Source organism: Geotrypetes seraphini, chromosome 5 (assembly GCF_902459505.1).
Source record: "Geotrypetes seraphini chromosome 5, aGeoSer1.1, whole genome shotgun sequence".
Lineage (NCBI taxonomy): Eukaryota > Metazoa > Chordata > Amphibia > Gymnophiona > Dermophiidae > Geotrypetes > Geotrypetes seraphini.
In genome coordinates, this window is record NC_047088.1 from 5,244,355 (window position 1) to 5,262,690 (window position 18,336).

The 18,336-nt window shown below is 45.4% G+C and overlaps 1 protein-coding gene across 4 annotated transcripts in view; it reads right to left on the minus strand.

Annotated features, from left to right (window-relative positions):
• The window catches only part of DLG3 (discs large MAGUK scaffold protein 3), a 490,171-nt gene that overhangs the window by 68,279 nt on the left and 403,556 nt on the right, over window positions 1-18,336 (minus strand). For all 4 annotated transcript variants that reach the window (XM_033945041.1, XM_033945038.1, XM_033945040.1 and 1 more), the window contains one exon: window positions 15,405-15,455. In XM_033945041.1, the coding sequence (XP_033800932.1) occupies window positions 15,405-15,455 (51 nt within the window). The remainder of the gene's footprint in view (window positions 1-15,404; window positions 15,456-18,336) is intronic.

Below are 18,336 nucleotides of genomic sequence, written 5' to 3' on the forward strand. Positions count from 1 at the left end.
TCACAGGTGTCAAGTATACAGGGGAGTCCCTCTGGGTGAACCTTGCCAAGGGAAGTGGCAAATGCCTGAATATGGGCATTGTATACAGACCTCCTAAACAACAGGACAACATTGACAAAGAATTAATCGAAGACATCGAGACCATTACTCTGCGTGGAGACACTGTACGGTTAGGGGACTTCAACATGCCAGATGTAAACTGGAACAAACTTTCAGCTATGACCAGCAGTAGCAGAAGGCTACTAACCTCCATAAGGGGAGCACGACTCAAATAAATGGTACTGGAGCCCACTAGGGATCGGGCAATTCTAGATCTGATACTCACCAATGGAGATAGTGTCACAGAAATTTCAGTAGGTGATGGATTGGCCTCCAGCATGGTGTGGTTTCACCTCAGGAAAGGATCCACTAGGTCGAACACATCAATAAAGGTCCTTAACTTTAAGGGCACAAATTTTGAGAGCATGGAAGATTTTGTCTATGAGGCACTGCAAAACCAGGACACAAAAGATAATGTGGAGGTAATGTGGTCTGCTCTGAAATCTATCCTACAGGAAGCAACAAATCTCTATGTAAAAGCCGTAAGCAAACGACGGAGAAATAACAAACCCCAGTAGTTCTCTGCGGAGGAACTCGTAAAACAGAAGAAAAGAGCATTTGTATCCTACAAACAATCACGATGACTAAAAGTCAAAGAAGCCTATCTAGAGAAATCTAGAGCTGTCAAAACAGTGGTCAGAAACACCAAACTCCAGATGGAAGAAAGGTTAGCTATGAATATTAAAAAAAGGGGATAAATCCTTTTTCATGTCTGTTATTGATAGAAAGAGGAATACAAACGGGATAGTGTGCCTAAGGAAACCCGACAGTACCTATGCAGAATCGGACTCCGATAAAGCCAAGCTACTAAACAAATACTTCTGCTCAGTCTTTACCTGTGAGGCGCCGGGATCCGGTCCACAGCTGCAAACAAGGGAGAGCTCAGAAGACCCATTCAGGAATTTTGAATTTACTACCAGCAGCATCTACCAAGAATTATCAAGGCTCAAAGTGAACAAAGCCATGGGACCGGATAAATTGCACCTCAGAGTGCTTAGGGAATTTAGAGACGTCCTGGCAGAACCGCTAGCCGCGCTCTTCAATATTTCCCTGAGCACGGGAAAAGTTCCATTAAACTGGAAAACAGCTGATGTCATTCCACTTCACAAAAAGGGATGCAAGTCAGAGACTGCAAATTATAGGCCGGTAAGTCTTATATTAATAGTGTGTAAACTTATGGAAACGTTGATTAAACACAAATTAGATATGGTTCTGAACGATGGGAGGCTGAGGGATCCCCACCAGCATGGATTTACAAAGGGAAAGTCCTGCCAATCCAATCTAATCAGCTTCTTTGACTGGGTAACAAAAAAACTAGATAAGGGTAAGTCCCTGGATGCGGTGTATCTGGACTTCAGTAAAGCTTTTGATAGTGTCCCACACCGTAGATTATTGAACAAGATGAGCTCACTGGGACTAGGAGAAACATTAACTGCAAGGGTTAAAGACTGGCTCAGTGGAAGACTTCAAAGGGTGGTGGTAAACGGTACTCCCTCCGAAACGTCAGAGGTGTTCAGTGGAGTACCGCAGGGCTCGGTCCTGGGTCCAATCCTATTTAATATCTTCGTACAAGATCTGCCTCAGGGACATCAGGGTAAAATTGCATTATTTGCTGATGACGCTAAATTATGTAATGTAGTGGGTGGAGGTACTGTACCTGACAGTATGACACAGGACCTACTTTTACTGGAGAAATGGTCTACTATTTGGCAGCTGAGCTTTAATGCCAAGAAGTGTAAAGTTATGCACCTTGGTAGCGGAAACCCATGCAGAACCTACACTCTGAACGATGAGACTTTAACTAGAACTGTTACAGAATGGGACCTGGGAGTAATCATTAGTGAAGATATGAAGGCTGCCAATCAAGTGGAGAAAGCTTCATCCAAGGCTAGACAAATGCTGGGTTGCATCCGGAGAAGTTTCGTCAGTCGAAAGCCCAAAGTGGTGATGCCGCTTTACAGGTCCATGGTGAGACCGCATCTGGAATACTGTGTTCAATTTTGGAGGACACATTATCGAAAGGATGTGCTGAGAATAGAGTCGGTTCAGAGATTGGCCACTAGGATGGTCTCAGGACTCAAGGATTTCCCATATGAAGAACGTCTAGGTAGGTTGCAGTTATACTCTTTTGAGGAACGCAGAGAGAGGGGAGACATGATAGAGACTTTCAAATATGTTATTGGCCGTATGGAGATGGAAAAGACATCTTTTTCCTTACAGGACCTACGGCGACAAGAGGGCATCCGCTAAAAATCAGGGGTGGGAGATTTCATGGGGACATTAGGAAGTATTTCTTCACCGAAAGGGTGGTTGATCATTGGAATAATCTTCCACTTCAGGTAGTAGAGGCCAGCAACGTGCTCGATTTTAAGAATAAATGGGATAAACATGTGGGTTCATTTCGAGGAAGTGCTTAGGGGGGTGGGTTATTTGAGAGGGCAGACTTGGGCCGTTGGCCCTTTTCTGCCGTCATACTCTATGCTTCTATATTTCTAAAGGAGTGGTACAACCACTTCAGAGATGGCCGCACATCAGTGGAGAGTGAAGCACGTTCTGGAGGCCCTCAACATCCAGAAATGAGATTGTCATTGACCAAGTGAGGACCCTGGTGATTCAGGATCATCGAATCACCAAGAGGTTCTGCATCGCCTTCAAAATACTGAGACGCGCAAATGGCTGGACCTGTGGGCAATTGGCAGCTACATCACAATAACGCACCTGCCTATTCTTCACATTTGATACAGAGTTTCCTGGACAAACACAGCACACCTGTGATTCTTCAGGCTCCCTACTCTCCCGACATGGCTCCGTGTGACTTCTGGCTTTTCTCTAAGCTAAAAATGGCCCTGAAAGGGACCAGATTTTAGTCAAGAGAAGACATCATGCAGAATGCAATGGACCAGTTGCAAGCAATCTCAAGAGGCGTTCCAGCGCTGCTTCCGAAGTGGCAGAGCTGTTATAAGAAGTGTGTGGCAGCCCAAGGGGACTACTTTGAAGATTAGTATAAGATTGTTGTATCTGAATACGAGTATTTTTTATGAATAAAGGTCCGATACTTTTTGAACATCCCTCGTACATTTGAGGGAATTGAAAGAACTTAGGGAAGGTCTGCTGGCTGACCTATTCAATGCTTCTCTAGAGTCAGAAGTGGTTCCTGAAGGACTGGAGGAGGGAACATGAGGTTCCTTTCAACAAAAGCAAAAGCAAATAGCAGATTGGGAACTTTGAGCTGGTTATCTAAATACGCTGAGTATATTAACAGAAATACTTCTAAGACAGATGATAGTGAGTTTTTTGGGGATGCCATAGATTTCAAGTCTAAAAGCCAGCAGTTTACTTGAGGTAGATATTGTCAAACAAACCTGATTAATTTTTTTCACTGAGTGTCAGACAGTTGGATCAAGAGAGGGTACTTGATGTGGCCAACTTATATTTTAGCAAAGCCTTTGACACTGGCGACTTATAAATAAACTAGGAGACCTCAGTATGAGCCTAAAGTTATTGAGGATTCATAGGGTTAGACACTGGTTCAGAAGGCAACAGAGAGTTAAATGTTAAATGGAATTCATTCTGAGGAAAGGGCTACCTTAAGATCATCACATACAATCACACCCAAGTCCCGCTCTTCTATCGTGTACATAAGTTCTTCACCCCCTAAACCAGTGGTCTCAAACTCAAACCCTTTGCAGGGCCACATTTTGGATTTGTAGGTACTTGGAGGGCCTCAGAAAAAAATAGTTAATGTCTTATTAAAGAAATGACAATTTTGCATGAGGTAAAACACTTTATAGTTTATAAATCTTTCCTTTTGGCTGTCTTAATAATAATATTGTAATTTATAGCTAAAGAGACATATGATCAAGAAACTTTTATTTTATTTTTGTGATGATAAACATAATAATAATAATAATAATAACTTTATTTTTGTATACCACAGTACCATGGCAGTTCAGAGCAGTTAACAGAGGAAGAGACTGTACATTTACAGCGATGTTACATACAAGACAGTGATGTTGCGTACAAGATACAGTGTAACCTTGGTTTACGAGCATAATTCGTTCCAGAAGTATGCTCATAAACCAAATTGCTCGTACATCAAAGCGAGTTTCTCCATAGGAATGAATGAAAACTTGCCTTGATTTGTTCCACCAAACCCCCCCACCTGATGCTACTGGCGCTGCTCCAATTTCCCCCACCTTGAGGCCACCAGCGCTGCTCCATACCCCCGCCCCCGCGATCCAGCATCCCCCCCAGCGATCCGGCATTCCCCCCTCCCCCCCGTGATCTTACATGCTCCCCCGAGCACCAAAACGATATCCCTTACACCGATTGGGCACCGGCACCAGCACCAATGCACGGAACATGCCGGTGCCCAAAGTTCCTCCCTCTTCTGTGCTGGGCTGGGCATCGGCGATCCTTCCTCTTGCTTGTGCTGTGCTGTGCTGGACTGGGCCTTGAGCATTTGCGCATGCTCAAGGCCTTCTGGTTTCGCTCTCTCCGAGATTCTCAGATTCAGAATCTCGGAGAGAGCAAGACCAGAAGGCCTTGAGCATGCGCAAATGCTCAAGGCCCAGTCCAGTCCAGCACAAGCAAGAGGAAGGATCGTCGATGCACCGCCAGCAAAGAAGAGGGAGGATCTTCGGGCACCGGCATGTCCTGTGCATTGGTGCTGGTGCCCAATCGGGGTAAGGGATATCGTTTTGGTGCTCGGAGGAGCATGTAAGATCACGGGGGGAGGGGGGATGCCGGATCGCTGGGGGGGGAGGGGGATGCCGGATCGCGGGGGGTAAATCAAGTCAAACTCGCTTTCCGAGGCTCTGATTTTGCGAATGTTTTGCTCAACTTGCAAAACACTCACAAACCGGTGCACTCGTAAACCAAGGTTTGACTGTAATAGTGTTACAAACAAGACATTCAGTTATTCAGTTTAACTTAGATATTCAGTTTAACTTAACAAGTCAGGAGAAGTCAGATAAATCCGGAGGCATAGCAGAGATCAAGGCAGGGATACAAGGTAGGGGGGAGTCAGAGAAATTTATCAAAGAGATAGGTTTTGATTGATTTCCTGAAAGTTTGGTAGGAGGGTAAATTAGAGCTGAGGGTGGTTAGGCATTTATTCCATTTGTCTGCTTGGAATGCTAGCAGGGGAAGAGGCGAGAGCTAACTCCGCCCACCCCTGACGTCACCAGCCAAACTCCCCCAATAAAATGGGACGAGCCAACGGCAGAGAGTCCACAGTGCAAGGCCAGCCGAAGGGAGATTGTAGGAACTGTGCCTAGTCCTGAGCACATGGTAGAAGAGTCCTGAGCACATGGCAGAACAGTGAGCGGAGAGTGTGCTAGCAGGAAGAAGCAGAGAGAGGAGCAGAGAAGGCGGTACTAGCAGGGGAAGAGGCGAGAGTTAACTCCGCCCACCCCTCACGTCACCAGCCAAACTCCCCCCATAAAAGGGGACGAGCCAACGGCAGAGAGTCCACAGTGCAAGGCCAGCCGAAGAGAGATTGTAGGAACTGTGCCTAGTCCTGAGCACATGGTAGAAGAGTCCTGAGCACATGGCAGAACAGTGAGCGGAGAGTGTGCTAGCAGGAAGAAGCAGAGAGAGGAGCAGAGAAGGCGGTACTAGCAGGGGAAGAGGCGAGAGTTAACTCCGCCCACCCCTCACATCACCAGCCAAACTCCCCCCATAAAAGGGGACGAGCCAACAGCGTGCAGCCGTTCGGCGCGCGGCGAAGGACCTCTCAAACACACTATCCCTTCACCCTAATCGTACAGGCTCTCATACTAACTCACAGACAGCAACCCTCTCAGACATCTCAAACTCTCAGTCTCTCAGACACCCTTATCTTTCAAGCACTAGATACCCCAGTCTTCCAACTCTCAGACACCCTAATCTTTCAAAATCTCACACATGCTCACAGACAGATTTTTCTAATTTTCCTAATTCTCTACCTTACTGACAGGCAGACCTCAATTACAACTCAGCAATGGCAGGGAGGACAAGAAGAGCGAAGTCTACAATCAAGACCAGTATTTCAGTCGCTATGGCGATCCAGGAAGCGACCACGGACTGCGTGCAGAAGGAGGAGGACCCAGGACGGTGGACAGAGGTCTCTGTGCAGACCGAGACCATCCCCCAGCGCTACACTACAGTCTCTACACAGACAGAGGAGGCCGCGCAGCAGGATGGAGATCTCATGCAGGAATTAATGAGCTTCAGGGAGGAGGTGATACTCCTGAGAAGCATCCGAGAGGACGAGGCCTACATCGACGGAGTCATCCAGGAGCTGTCCCAAATCACCGAGCAGTCCATCCTCGAGACGCCCAAATCATCAGCTTTGAAACCAACAATTGGGATACAGGAAATGGCTAGCGGCACTGACTCCTGGCAGCTGGTGACCTCCTCCACGGGCAAACATAGGAGACCCTCCCCCCCCTTTTCAATCTCTTCATCTTTTCCTTCTTACAAACAGGGCAGCTATACATCAACCCCTCAACTCACCCTGCGGAATAGATTCCAGATTCTTCAGGAAGGAACTGCTGATGAGGAACAGGAGCAGGCCCAACACACAGCTCCATCTCCAGGGACAACTGACCGGATCCCCCCAAAGAAGCGCAGAGTAATAGTCATCGGGGATTCCATGCTGAGGGGCACCGAGGGACCAATTTGCAGACCGGATATGCAATCTAGGGAGGTCTGCTGTCTGCCTGGAGCCAGGATACGAGATGTCACCGCCAGTCTGGATAGACTACTCACGCCCCGAGGCCACTTTCCTATGCTTCTTGTCCACTTAGGAACCAAGCCATGGGACCAGACAATTTGCACCCAAGAGTGCTCAGAGAATTGAGCGATCTCCTGGCGAAACCATTGGCTGAGCTATTCAATCTCTCCCTAAGTAAGGGGAAAGTTCCTCTGGACTGGAAATTAGCTAATGTCGTTCCTCTGCATAAAAAGGGTTGCAGGGCAGAGGCTGCGAATTATAGACCAGTGAGTCTCACATCAATAGTGTGCAAACTCATGGAAACACTAATTAAAAGCAAATTGGACACGATCTTGAATGAAGGGAATCTTCGGGATCCCAGTCAGCATGGATTCACCAAGGGTAGGTCCTGCCAATCCAATCTCATCAGCTTCTTTGACTGGGTAACAAAAAAGTTGGACTTGGGAGAGTCTTTGGACGTCGTGTACCTGGACTTCAGTAAAGCTTTTGACAGTGTCCCACACTGCAGGCTGCTAAGCAAGATGGAATCGATGGGGTTAGGAGAGACACTAACTGCATGGGTCAATGATTGGCTGAGTGGCAGACTTCAGAGGGTGGTGGTTAATGGTACCCTCTCTAAAACATCGGAGGTGACCAGTGGAGTGCCGCAGGGCTCGGTCCTGGGTCCACTCCTTTTCAACATATTCATAGGGGATCTGGCTCAAGGGCTTCAAGGTAAAATAACACTATTCGTCGATGACGCCAAACTATGTAATATAGTAAGTGAATGCAGTTTACAGAATTATATGGCGCAGGACCTGCTTACATTGGAAAGTTGGTCCTCAACCTGGCAGCTAGGCTTCAATGCTAAGAAATGTAAGGTCATGCACCTCGGAAGCGGAAATCCATACAGGACGTACTTCTTGAACGGAGAAACATTAACTAGGACTTCAGCAGAACGAGATTTAGGAGTAATCATCAGTGCAGACATGAAAACTGCCAATCAAGTGGAGAAGGCTTCATCTAAGGCAAGGCAGATATTGGGTTGTATCAATAGAAGTTTCGTCAGCCGAAAGCCTGAAGTCATAATGCCGTTGTACAGGGCCATGGTGAGACCTCATCTGGAGTACTGTGTGCAATTCTGGAGGCCACATTACAGTAAAGATATGCGCAGAATTGAATCGGTTCAGCGGACGGCCACCAGTATGATCTCGGGGCTCAAGGGTCTCTTGTACGAAGAGAGACTGAGCAAATTGCAGCTCTACACTCTCGAGGAACGTAGGGAGAGGGGAGACATGATTGAAACATTTAAGTACCTCACGGGATGTGTCGAAGTGGAAGATGATATTTTCTTTCTCAAGGGACCCTCGATCACAAGAGGGCACCCGCTCAAACTCAGGGGCGGAAAATTTCATGGCAACACCAGAAAGTATTTCTTCACAGAGAGAGTGGTTGATCATTGGAACAAGCTTCCAGTGCAGGTGATCGAGGCAGACAGCGTGCCAGACTTTAAGAATAAATGGGATACCCATGTAGGAACCCTACGAGGGTCAAGATAAGGAAATTGGGTCATTAGGGCATAGGCAGGGGGTGGGTAAGCAGAATGGGCAGACTTGATGGGCTGTAGCCCTTTTCTGCCGTCATCTTCTATGTTTCTATCAAGGAATCTCTTGTAGATACAGCCCTTTAGGGACGGGAAGGCAAACAGGTAGGCATTTCATGTGCGAGTGGGGCCTGAAAATTCAAAGTGTTCCGACAGGTAGGTTGGGGAAGAGCCTATTAAGGTTTTGAAGCAGAGGCAAGCAAATTTGAAGATGATCCTTGCCTCCATCGGCAGCCAGTGCAGTTTTTTGTAATAAGGGCTTACATGATCAGATTTTTTGAGATCGTAAATGAGGCGAACGGCAGCATTTTGTACAATTCTCAAGTGTTTGATGGTTTTCTTAAAGGATCTCAGGTATATAATGTTGCAATACATTGTATATAATGACATCAAAGGGGAAAAGAACCACAACGACGGCACTCAACTTCAAAAAAGGAAATTATGATGCCATGAGGGAAATGGTGGGAAAGAAACTCAAAGGCAACATAGGGAAGATGGAATCCGTAGAAAAAGCCTGGACCTTACTCAAGGGAACTGTGCACGAAGCGCAAAACCTGTGCATCCCCAAGTTCAGGAAAGGGTGCAAAAAAATAGAACAAAAAACCCAGTGTGGATAACAAATGCAGTGAAGAAGGCGATATGCGACAAGAAAGCATCGTTCAGAAAATGGAAAAAAGACCAAACAGAGGAGAACCAAAAAGTGCACAAAGAACACCAGAAGGAGTGTCACCGAGTGGTTAGAAAAGCAAAAAGAGAATACGAAGAGAGACTGGCAGAGGAAGCAACAAACTTCAAGTCGTTATTCAGATACGTCAAGGGGAAGCAACCGGCAAGAGAAGAAGTGGGACCATTGGATGATGGAGATAGAAAGGGAGTAGTAAAAGAAGAGAAAGAGATAGCTGAAAGGTTAAATGAGTTCTTCACGTCAGTCTTCACGGTGGAGAATACAACCAACATTCCGGAACCCGAGGAGATCGCAATAGGAGACCAAGATGATAAACTGGTCAATTTAGAGGTAAGCCAAGAAGATGTACTCAGGCAGATAGACAGACTAAAGAGCGACAAATCACCAGGTCCGGACGGCATTCACCCAAGGGTACTCAAGGAACTAAAAAATGAAATAGCGGAGCCACTTCGACAGATATACAGCCTATCCTTAAAAACTGGAGAGATACCGGAGGATTGGAAAATAGCAAATGTTACGCCCATCTTCAAGAAGGGCTCAAGGGGCGACCCAGGAAACTACAGGCCGGTGAGCCTGACCTCAGTCCCGGGAAAGATGATGGAGGCACTAATTAAAGACAGCATCTGTGAACACACCGAAAAAAATGGGCAGCTAAAACCGAGTCAACATGGCTTCTGCAAGGGCAGGTCATGCCTCACAAACTTATTGTACTTCTTTGAGGGGGTGAACAACCAGGTGGATAAAGGGGAATCTATAGACATCATTTACCTTGACTTCCAAAAAGCCTTCGACAAGGTACCACACAAGAGACTGCTTAAGAAGATATGGAACCACGGGGTGCAAGGGGAGGTCCACCGATGGATCAGAAACTGGCTGGCAAACAGGAAGCAGAGGGTTGGAGTAAAGGGCCATTACTCAGGCTGGAAAGGGGTCACGAGCAGAGTTCCACAGGGGTCGGTGCTAGGACCGCTCCTGTTCAATATTTACATAAACGACCTAGAGGCGGGAACCAAGTGTGAGGTCATTAAATTTGCAGATGACACCAAACTATACAGCAGGGCTCAAACCAGGGAAGACTGCGAAGATCTCCAAAAGGATCTAACGCAGCTGGAAAAGTGGGCCGAAAAATGGCAAATGAGCTTCAACATAGGGAAATGCAAGGTCATGCACGTGGGGTAAAAGAACCCGATGTTCACATACAGAATGGGGGGAACACCGCTAGGGATCAGTAACCTGGAGAGAGACCTGGGAGTGATGGTAGACGCAACACTGAAGGCATCGGCGCAGTGCGCCACAGCCTCAAAGAAAGCAAACAGAATGTTGGGTATCATTAAGAAGGGTATTACGACCAGGACGAAGGAAGTCATCATGCCGCTGTATCGTGCAATGGTGCGGCCGCATCTGGAGTACTGTGTCCAGTACTGGTCGCCGTACCTCAAGAAGGACATGGCAGTACTTGAGGGAGTACAGAGAAGAGCAACTAAACTGATAAAGGGAATGGAAAATCTGCCATATACCGACAGATTGAAGCAGTTGGGACTTTTCTCACTAGAAAAGCGGAGACTTAGAGGAGACATGATAGAAACCTTCAAGATCCTGAAGGGCATAGAAAAAGTAGACAGGGACAGATTTTTCAAATTAAGGGGCACCACAAGTACAAGGGGGCACTCGGAGAAATTGAAAGGGGACAGGTTTAGAACAAACGCTAGGAAGTTCTTTTTCACTCAGAGGGTGGTGGATACATGGAACGCGCTTCCAGAGGCTGTTGTAGACAACAAATCATTAAATGGTTTCAAAGAAGGTTTGGATAGATTCCTAGAAGAAAAAGGGATTGAAGGGTATAGATAGGTATAGACCACTACTCAGGCGATGGGCCTGATGGGCCGCCGCGGGAGCGGACCGCTGGGCAGGATGGACCTATGGTCTGACTCCGCGGAGGCAACTTCTTATGTTCTAATAGTCTAAAATGCTTAACATTAGTGATTTGACCAACAGTCGAAAGGAGAGGAAGTCGAAGTAGCGTTTGATGGTGCGAAGTTTCCAGAGGGTACAAAAGCTTTTTTTTAACCTGAGCACTAGTATGATCTTCGAAGGTCAGGCATCGGTCCAGAATGACTCCAAGGATTTTGATAGTGGGGTTGATTGGGTAGTCTAACCCATTTAATTTCAGGGATGTATTTGTTAGCTTATAGGTAGGGCTTGCTAAACTGAACTAAACTAAACCTTAGGTTTGTATACCGCGCCATCTCCACAAGTGTAGAGCTCGGCACGGTTTACAGGGTTAGATTGAAAAGGAGCTACAATGAAGGGTTATAGGAAAGGAGTTAGGAAGATAAAGAGGGACAGAGAAATTTTGGTTTTTTCAGAGTTCAGTTTTAATTTGAATTGTGTGGTCCATTGTTCTATCTTGGTGAGGATGGAAGAGGTGAATTGCTCCGTCTCTTGTGTCAGCGAGGTTAAGGGAATGATAATAGTGATGTCATCTGCATATATAAATGATTTCAAATTTAAGTCAAATAACATACCCCCAGCGAAGCCATGTAGACGTTGAATAGAGAAGGGGATGGGGGGGAGCCTTGTGGAACTCCACAGGGATTGCACCAGGATTGGGAGAAGATTCCGTGGACCTGGTAAGTTCGTTTTTTTTAAGAATCATGTGAACCAGTTTAGTACCTGTCCAGTGATGCAAATGGAATCGAGGCAACTGAGCAATGTCATGGTCAACCAGGTCAAAGGCACTGCTCAAGTCGAACTGAAGTACCAGGGCGCTTTTTCCCAGTGAGAACAAGTGGAAGAGGTAATTGGTCAGTGAAGCTAAACAGTTTCTGTGCTATGATTTGTACGAAAGCCAGACTGGGAATCATGAAGAAGGTTGAACTTATCTAGGTATTTCATGAGGTCATGATTAACTAGACCTTCCATAAGTTTTTGGAAGAGTGGTATATTGGCAATGGGTCTGTAGTTGATAGCGGAAGAGATTGGTTCCTGGGGGGAGGGGGGGTTGGTTTGTTTTTTTAAATTCTTTATTCATTTTCAAACTTTCATCAAGTGTACAAATATCACTGCCTAAGGTTTTGGTTATACCTGCTGCACGCCTAGGTGTAGGTCGGCCCACCTCCCGCCCACTGCCCGCATTTAGTGGCAGGGGAAAGGCCTAAGCTGGTTTTAGATACATCTAAAACCAGCTTTGATTATGGGTACTTGGACCATCAGGCTTTTTGATCGTCCAAGTAGCCATTTAGGACACTCTTTAGACGTTTTTTGTTTTTTTTTTATTATGAACCCCATAACATTTAAATTAGTTTTAAAAATTCATTATCACAATTTGTTCCTTTTGATCATCTGAAAAATCCCCTCCTTTTTTGCTATAAATATTTCTTACAAAGACCTGGCAGGTAGATGGAAATAACCCATTGGTCCCGGAATAAAGTGGGATTGTACAAGGAGCAGTAAGAGAGAAAACCTGTGGATTTCTGCAAGACCCAGTTCATGGGTTGGGGTGAAACACCTTTTGTATTGATTCCAAAAGGGAAGTAACAGAATAGAATATAATAATAAAACCACTCTTCAGATTATTGGCATAGCGATGTGATATTGTGGCATCATACAGAACTGCCTGATATGATAAACTGCCAACTACCCGATGCCACTGTTCAATCATGAAGGAGTATAACCTGCACAGAGTGGCAGGTGTAGCTCTGGCCATCTTATTGGGCAGACTGGACAAACCATATAGTCTTTCTCTGCCATTATTTACTGCGTTATTATGGATTACAGCATTCCAGTGTTTAATATGGTACACGAGAAGCAGTAGAAAACCCTTTTGATAAGAAAATTCAAATGAACCAATTTCTGGCTCCATGCCCACACTCTCTAATTGCTGATGCTAAGTAGGAACACTGCCCCAGAGGCCATCGCTATACAGTCACTCCATGGAAACTGCCCTTACTAAAGTTTCCAATGACCTGTTCTTTGCCAGAATCAAAGGCCTCTACTCTATCCTCATCCTTCGTGATCTGTCTGCCAACTTTGATACTGTTGATCACCGCCTAACTCCTTGATACGCTGTCCTTGTTGGAATTCCAGGGTTCTACCCTCTCCTGATTTTCTTCCTGTCTCTCCCATCACACCTTCAGGGTATGCAATGGTGGTTCCTCCTCCACAGCCTTCACACCATCGATTGGTGTACCTCAAGGCTCTGTCCTGGGACTACTCTTTTTATAAATCTACACTTGCTTACTTGGAGCGCTCATCTTCTCTATGCTGATGACTCCCAGATCTACCTCTCTGTGCCAAATATCTCTACTGAAACCCAGACCAGAGTCTCAACCTGCCTGCCTGACACTGCCGCCTGGATGTCTTGCTGCCATCTAAAATTGAATAGGGCTAAAACAGAGCTGCTCATCTTCCTGCCAAAACCCACTTCTCCGCATCCCTCGTTCTCTGTCTCTGTGGACAACAACCTCATCCTTCCTGTTTTGTCTGCTTGTAATCTCAGGGTCATCTTTGACTCCTCTCTCTCCTTCACCACCCAGATACAACATATCACTAAAACCTGACGCTTCTTCTATAATATTATCAAAATCCAATCCTTCCTCTGAGCACACTACCAAAACCCATATCCATGCCCTCATCACCTCATGCTTAGATTACTGCAACTCGCTACTCTCAGGCCTTCCACTTAGTCATCTCGCTCCCCTCCAATCCGTTCAGAATTTGGCTGCTTGACTCATACTCTGGGAGAGTTGCTAAACTCACGTTACCCCTCTTCTAAAGTTACTTCATTGGCGTTCCATCCATTTCTGAATACAATTAAAACTTCTCTTACTGACATACAAATGCACTCACTCTGCTGTCCCTCACTATCTCTCTTCACTTATCTCCACCTATGATTTTCCCCCCCCTCCCTATCTGTGCCCTTCTCTTCAACTTCAAACTTCAGACTCTGTCCCTTAAGAACATAAGATTTGCCACTGCTGGGTCAGACCAGTGGTCCATCATGCCCAGCAGGCCCCTCACGCGGCAGCCCTTAGGTCAAAGACCAGTGCCCTATTTGAGTCTAGCCTTACTTGTATATGTTCTGTTCTAGTAGGAACTTATCCAACCTTGTCTTGAATGCCTGAAGGGTTCTTTCCCCTATAACAGCCTCCGGAAGAGCGTTCCAGACCTCCACCACTCTCTGGGTGAAGAAGAACTTCCTTATGCTTGCACGGAATATTTTCCCTTTTAACTTTAGCAAGTGCCCTCTCGTTCTCTGCACCTTGAAGAGGGTGAACAATCTCTCTGTCTCTACTAAGTCAATTCTCTTCAATATCTTGAATGTTTTGATCATGTCTCCTCTCAGTCTCCTCTTTTCAAGGGAGAAGAGGCCCAGTTTCTCTAGCCTCTCGTTGTACGGCAACTCCCCCAATCCTATAACCATTTTTGTCGCTCTTCTCTTGACCCTGTCAAGTAGTACCATGTCCTTTTTCATGTACAGTGTTGGACACAGCATTCCACGTGGGGGCGTACCATGGCCCGGTATAACGGCATGATAACCTTCTCAGATCTGTTTGTGATCCCCTTCTTAATAATTTCTAGCATTCTGTTCACCCTTTTCGCCGCCGCCACTACACATTTCACGGATGGTTGCATTGATTTGTCTACAAGAACTCCCAAGTCTCTTTCCTGGGGGCTCTCTTCGAGTATAGCACCAGACATCCTTTATTCGTGCTTATGATTTTGGTTACCGACATGCATCACCTTGCACTTATCCACGTTGAACCTCATTTGCCATTTCGAGGCCCATTCCTCGAGTGTGTTTATGTCTTTTTGTAGGTCTTCGCAATCCTTCTTTATCCTCACTACTCTGAATAACTTTGTATCGTCCACAAATTTAATCACTTCACTCGTCGTGTCAATTTCTAGGTCATTTATAAATATGTTGAAGAGCACAGAACCGAGTACCGAACCCTTCTACCTTGGCTGCACCATATGTCTGGAACAAGCTGCACAAATACCTACGGCATACTCAGTCTCTGGCAGTATTTAAGGCCCAGTTAAAAGCCCACCTCTTCTAGAGTGCTTTTGACTTCTAACTCCTCTCACTTTGGGTTCTGAATTCCCAACCCTATATGTCATGTCTGTCTGTCCAAGTTAGATTGTAAGCTCTTCCGAGCAGGGACCGTCTATAAATGTCAAAATGTATAGCGCTGTGTACACCTTTCAGTGCTATATAAGTGATTCGTAGTAGTAGTAGTAGTCATATTGTCGCCCTTAAGAGGCAACACAGGAAGGGTAAAAAGATTTAGTATTCAGGAACGTGTTAGATAAAAACTTACTTTCTTGCCGTGTCACAGGTTCATAAGACAAAATGGAATCTTCTTGGCCTTCTATTAAAAAAGAAAAAAAAAAGATAATTTTAGTAGTAGTATTTTTGTGTGGTACATACATTCCATATTTAACAATAAATAGATATTCTGATTGGACTGGTTGGGGCTGAAGGGAAAAGCCTCTGTTACATAACAATTAAAAATAAACACTCAAAGAACTATGCATTTATACATTTGATGTGTTACTCTACTCTTAACATACTTCCATTCTCCCCCTTAACACCTGGGGCACCAGCTAGACTTCAGACATATAAAACTGAAGTAAGCAGCAACACCACAAGAATGGGAAGTAGTAGCGCTATATATATGGGTACACTATACCAGAACGCCCAACTACAAAACCTTTAGAAAAGAATTTAAAAAACAAGTTATTGAAGAAATTTATCAAATGATATAACCTTCTCAATATATCCATGGATACTAAATGCTTCTTCTAACCATCTATCTTGTAATTTCTCTGGGTAATTTGCCTAGAACCAAAAGGTATTGGCAGAATAGAAGACACTAATGTCATGTAAGATTTTTATGAAGAGGCACCAATAGCAAAATATTTGTTTTTTCAAGGCCGCTTCTTTTTAAGTCTTTTGCAAGTTTCATGCAGGAACTGAAAAAGAAAAGTCCTTAAAAACAAATCTATTAGTTTTACAGAGTATTTTAGAGAAATAAACTGGTATAACACGCCTTGTATTATATCAGTTTATTTTTATAAAGACAAGTAATTTGTATGCATCATATGCATAAAAATACCATAATTCTGCATTAAGCATGCTCTTGGGAGAAGATCATAGAAACATAGAAGATGATGGCAGAAAAGGGCTACAGCCCATCAAGTCTGCCCACTCTGCTTACCCACCCCCTGTCTATGCCCTAATGACCCAATTTCCTTATCTTGACCCTCGTAGGGATCCCACATGGGTATCCCATTTATTCTTAAAGTCTGGCACGCTGTCTGCCTCGATCACCTGCACTGGAAGCTTGTTCCAATGATCAACCACTCTCTCTGTGAAGAAATACTTTCTGGTGTCGCCATGAAATTTTCCGCCCCTGATTTTGAGCGGGTGCCCTCTTGTGGCCAAGGGTCCCTTGAGAAAGAAAATATCATCTTCCACTTCGACACGTCCCGTGAGGTACTTAAATGTATCGATCATGTCTCCCCTCTTCCTACGTTCCTCAAGAATGTAGAGCTGCAATTTGTTCAGTCTCTCTTCGTACGAGAGACCCTTGAGCCCCGAGATCATACTGGTGGCCGTCCGTTGAACCGATTCAATTCTGCGCACATCTTTACTGTAATGTGGCCTCCAGAATTGCACACAGTACTCCAGATGAGGTCTCACCATGGCCCTGTACAACGGCATTATGACTTCAGGCTTTCGGCTGACGAAACTTCTATTGATACAACCCAATATCTGCCTTGCCTTAGATGAAGCCTTCTCCACTTGATTGGCAGTTTTCATGTCTGCACTGATGATTACTCCTAAATCTCGTTCTGCTGAAGTCCTAGTTAAAGTTTCTCCGTTCAAGAAGTACGTCCTGCATGGATTTCCGCTTCCGAGGTGCATGACCTTACATTTCTTAGCATTGAAGCCTAGCTGCCAGGTTGAGGACCAACTTTCCAATGTAAGCAGGTCCTGCGCCTTATAATTCTGTAAACTGCATTCACTTACTATATTACATAGTTTGGCGTCATCGGCGAATAGTGTTATTTTACCTTGAAGCCCTTGAGTCAGATCCCTTATGAATATGTTGAAAAGGAGTGGACCCAGGACCGAGCCCTGCGGCACTCCACTGGTCACCTCCGATGTTTTAGAGAGGGTACCATTAACCACCACCCTCTGAAGTCTGCCACTCAGCCAATCATTGACCCATGCAGTTAGTGTCTCTCCTAACCCCATCGATTCCATCTTGCTTAGCAGCCTGCGGTGTGGGACACTGTCAAAAGCTTTCCTGAAGTCCAGGTACACAACGTTCAAAGACTCTCCCAAGTCCAACTTTCTTGTTACCCAGTCAAAGAAGCTGATGAGATTGGATTGGCAGGACCTACCCTTGGTGAATCCATGCTGACTGGGATCCTGAAGATTCCCTTCATTCAAGATCGTGTCCAATTTGCTTTTAATTAGTGTTTCCATGAGTTTGCACACTATTGATGTGAGACTCACCGGTCTATAATTCGCAGCCTCTGCCCTGCAACCCTTTTTATGCAGAGGAACGACATTAGCTAATTTCCAGTCCAGGGGAACTATCCCCTTACTTAGGGAGAGATTGAATAGCTCAGCCAACGGTTTCGCCAGGACATCGCTCAATTCTCTGAGCACTCTTGGGTGCAAATTGTCTGGTCCCATGGCTTTGTTCACCTTGAGTCTTGCCAGTTCACTGTAAACTTCACCTGGTGTGAACTCAAAATTCTGAAACGGGTCTTCTGTGCTTTGTGTTGCCTTCAACTGGGGACCGTGTCCCGGTGCCTCACAGGTGAAGACTGAGCAGAAGTATTCATTCAGTAGTTCGGCTTTATCGAAATCTGCTTCCACGTAACTTCCGTCCGGTCTTCTAAGGCGTACTATCCCGCCTGTGTTCCTTTTTCTGTCACTAATATACCTGAAGAAGGATTTGTCCCCCTTTTTAATGTTTTTTGCCAGAATTTCTTCCACTCGAAGTTTTGCCTCCCTAACTGCCATTTTGACCGCTGTAGATCTGGTCCTATATTCTACTTTTGCCTCTCTTTTCTCCGTGCGCTTGTAGGAGAGAAACGCTTTTTTCTTCTCCTTAATGAGGTGCGAGATCTCCGCGGTGAACCATTGGGGTTTATTGTTTCTTTGTCGTTTATTTACTGATTTTATGAAGCGGCTAGTTGCTTCATGTATGGTTGATTTCAGTGTTAACCACT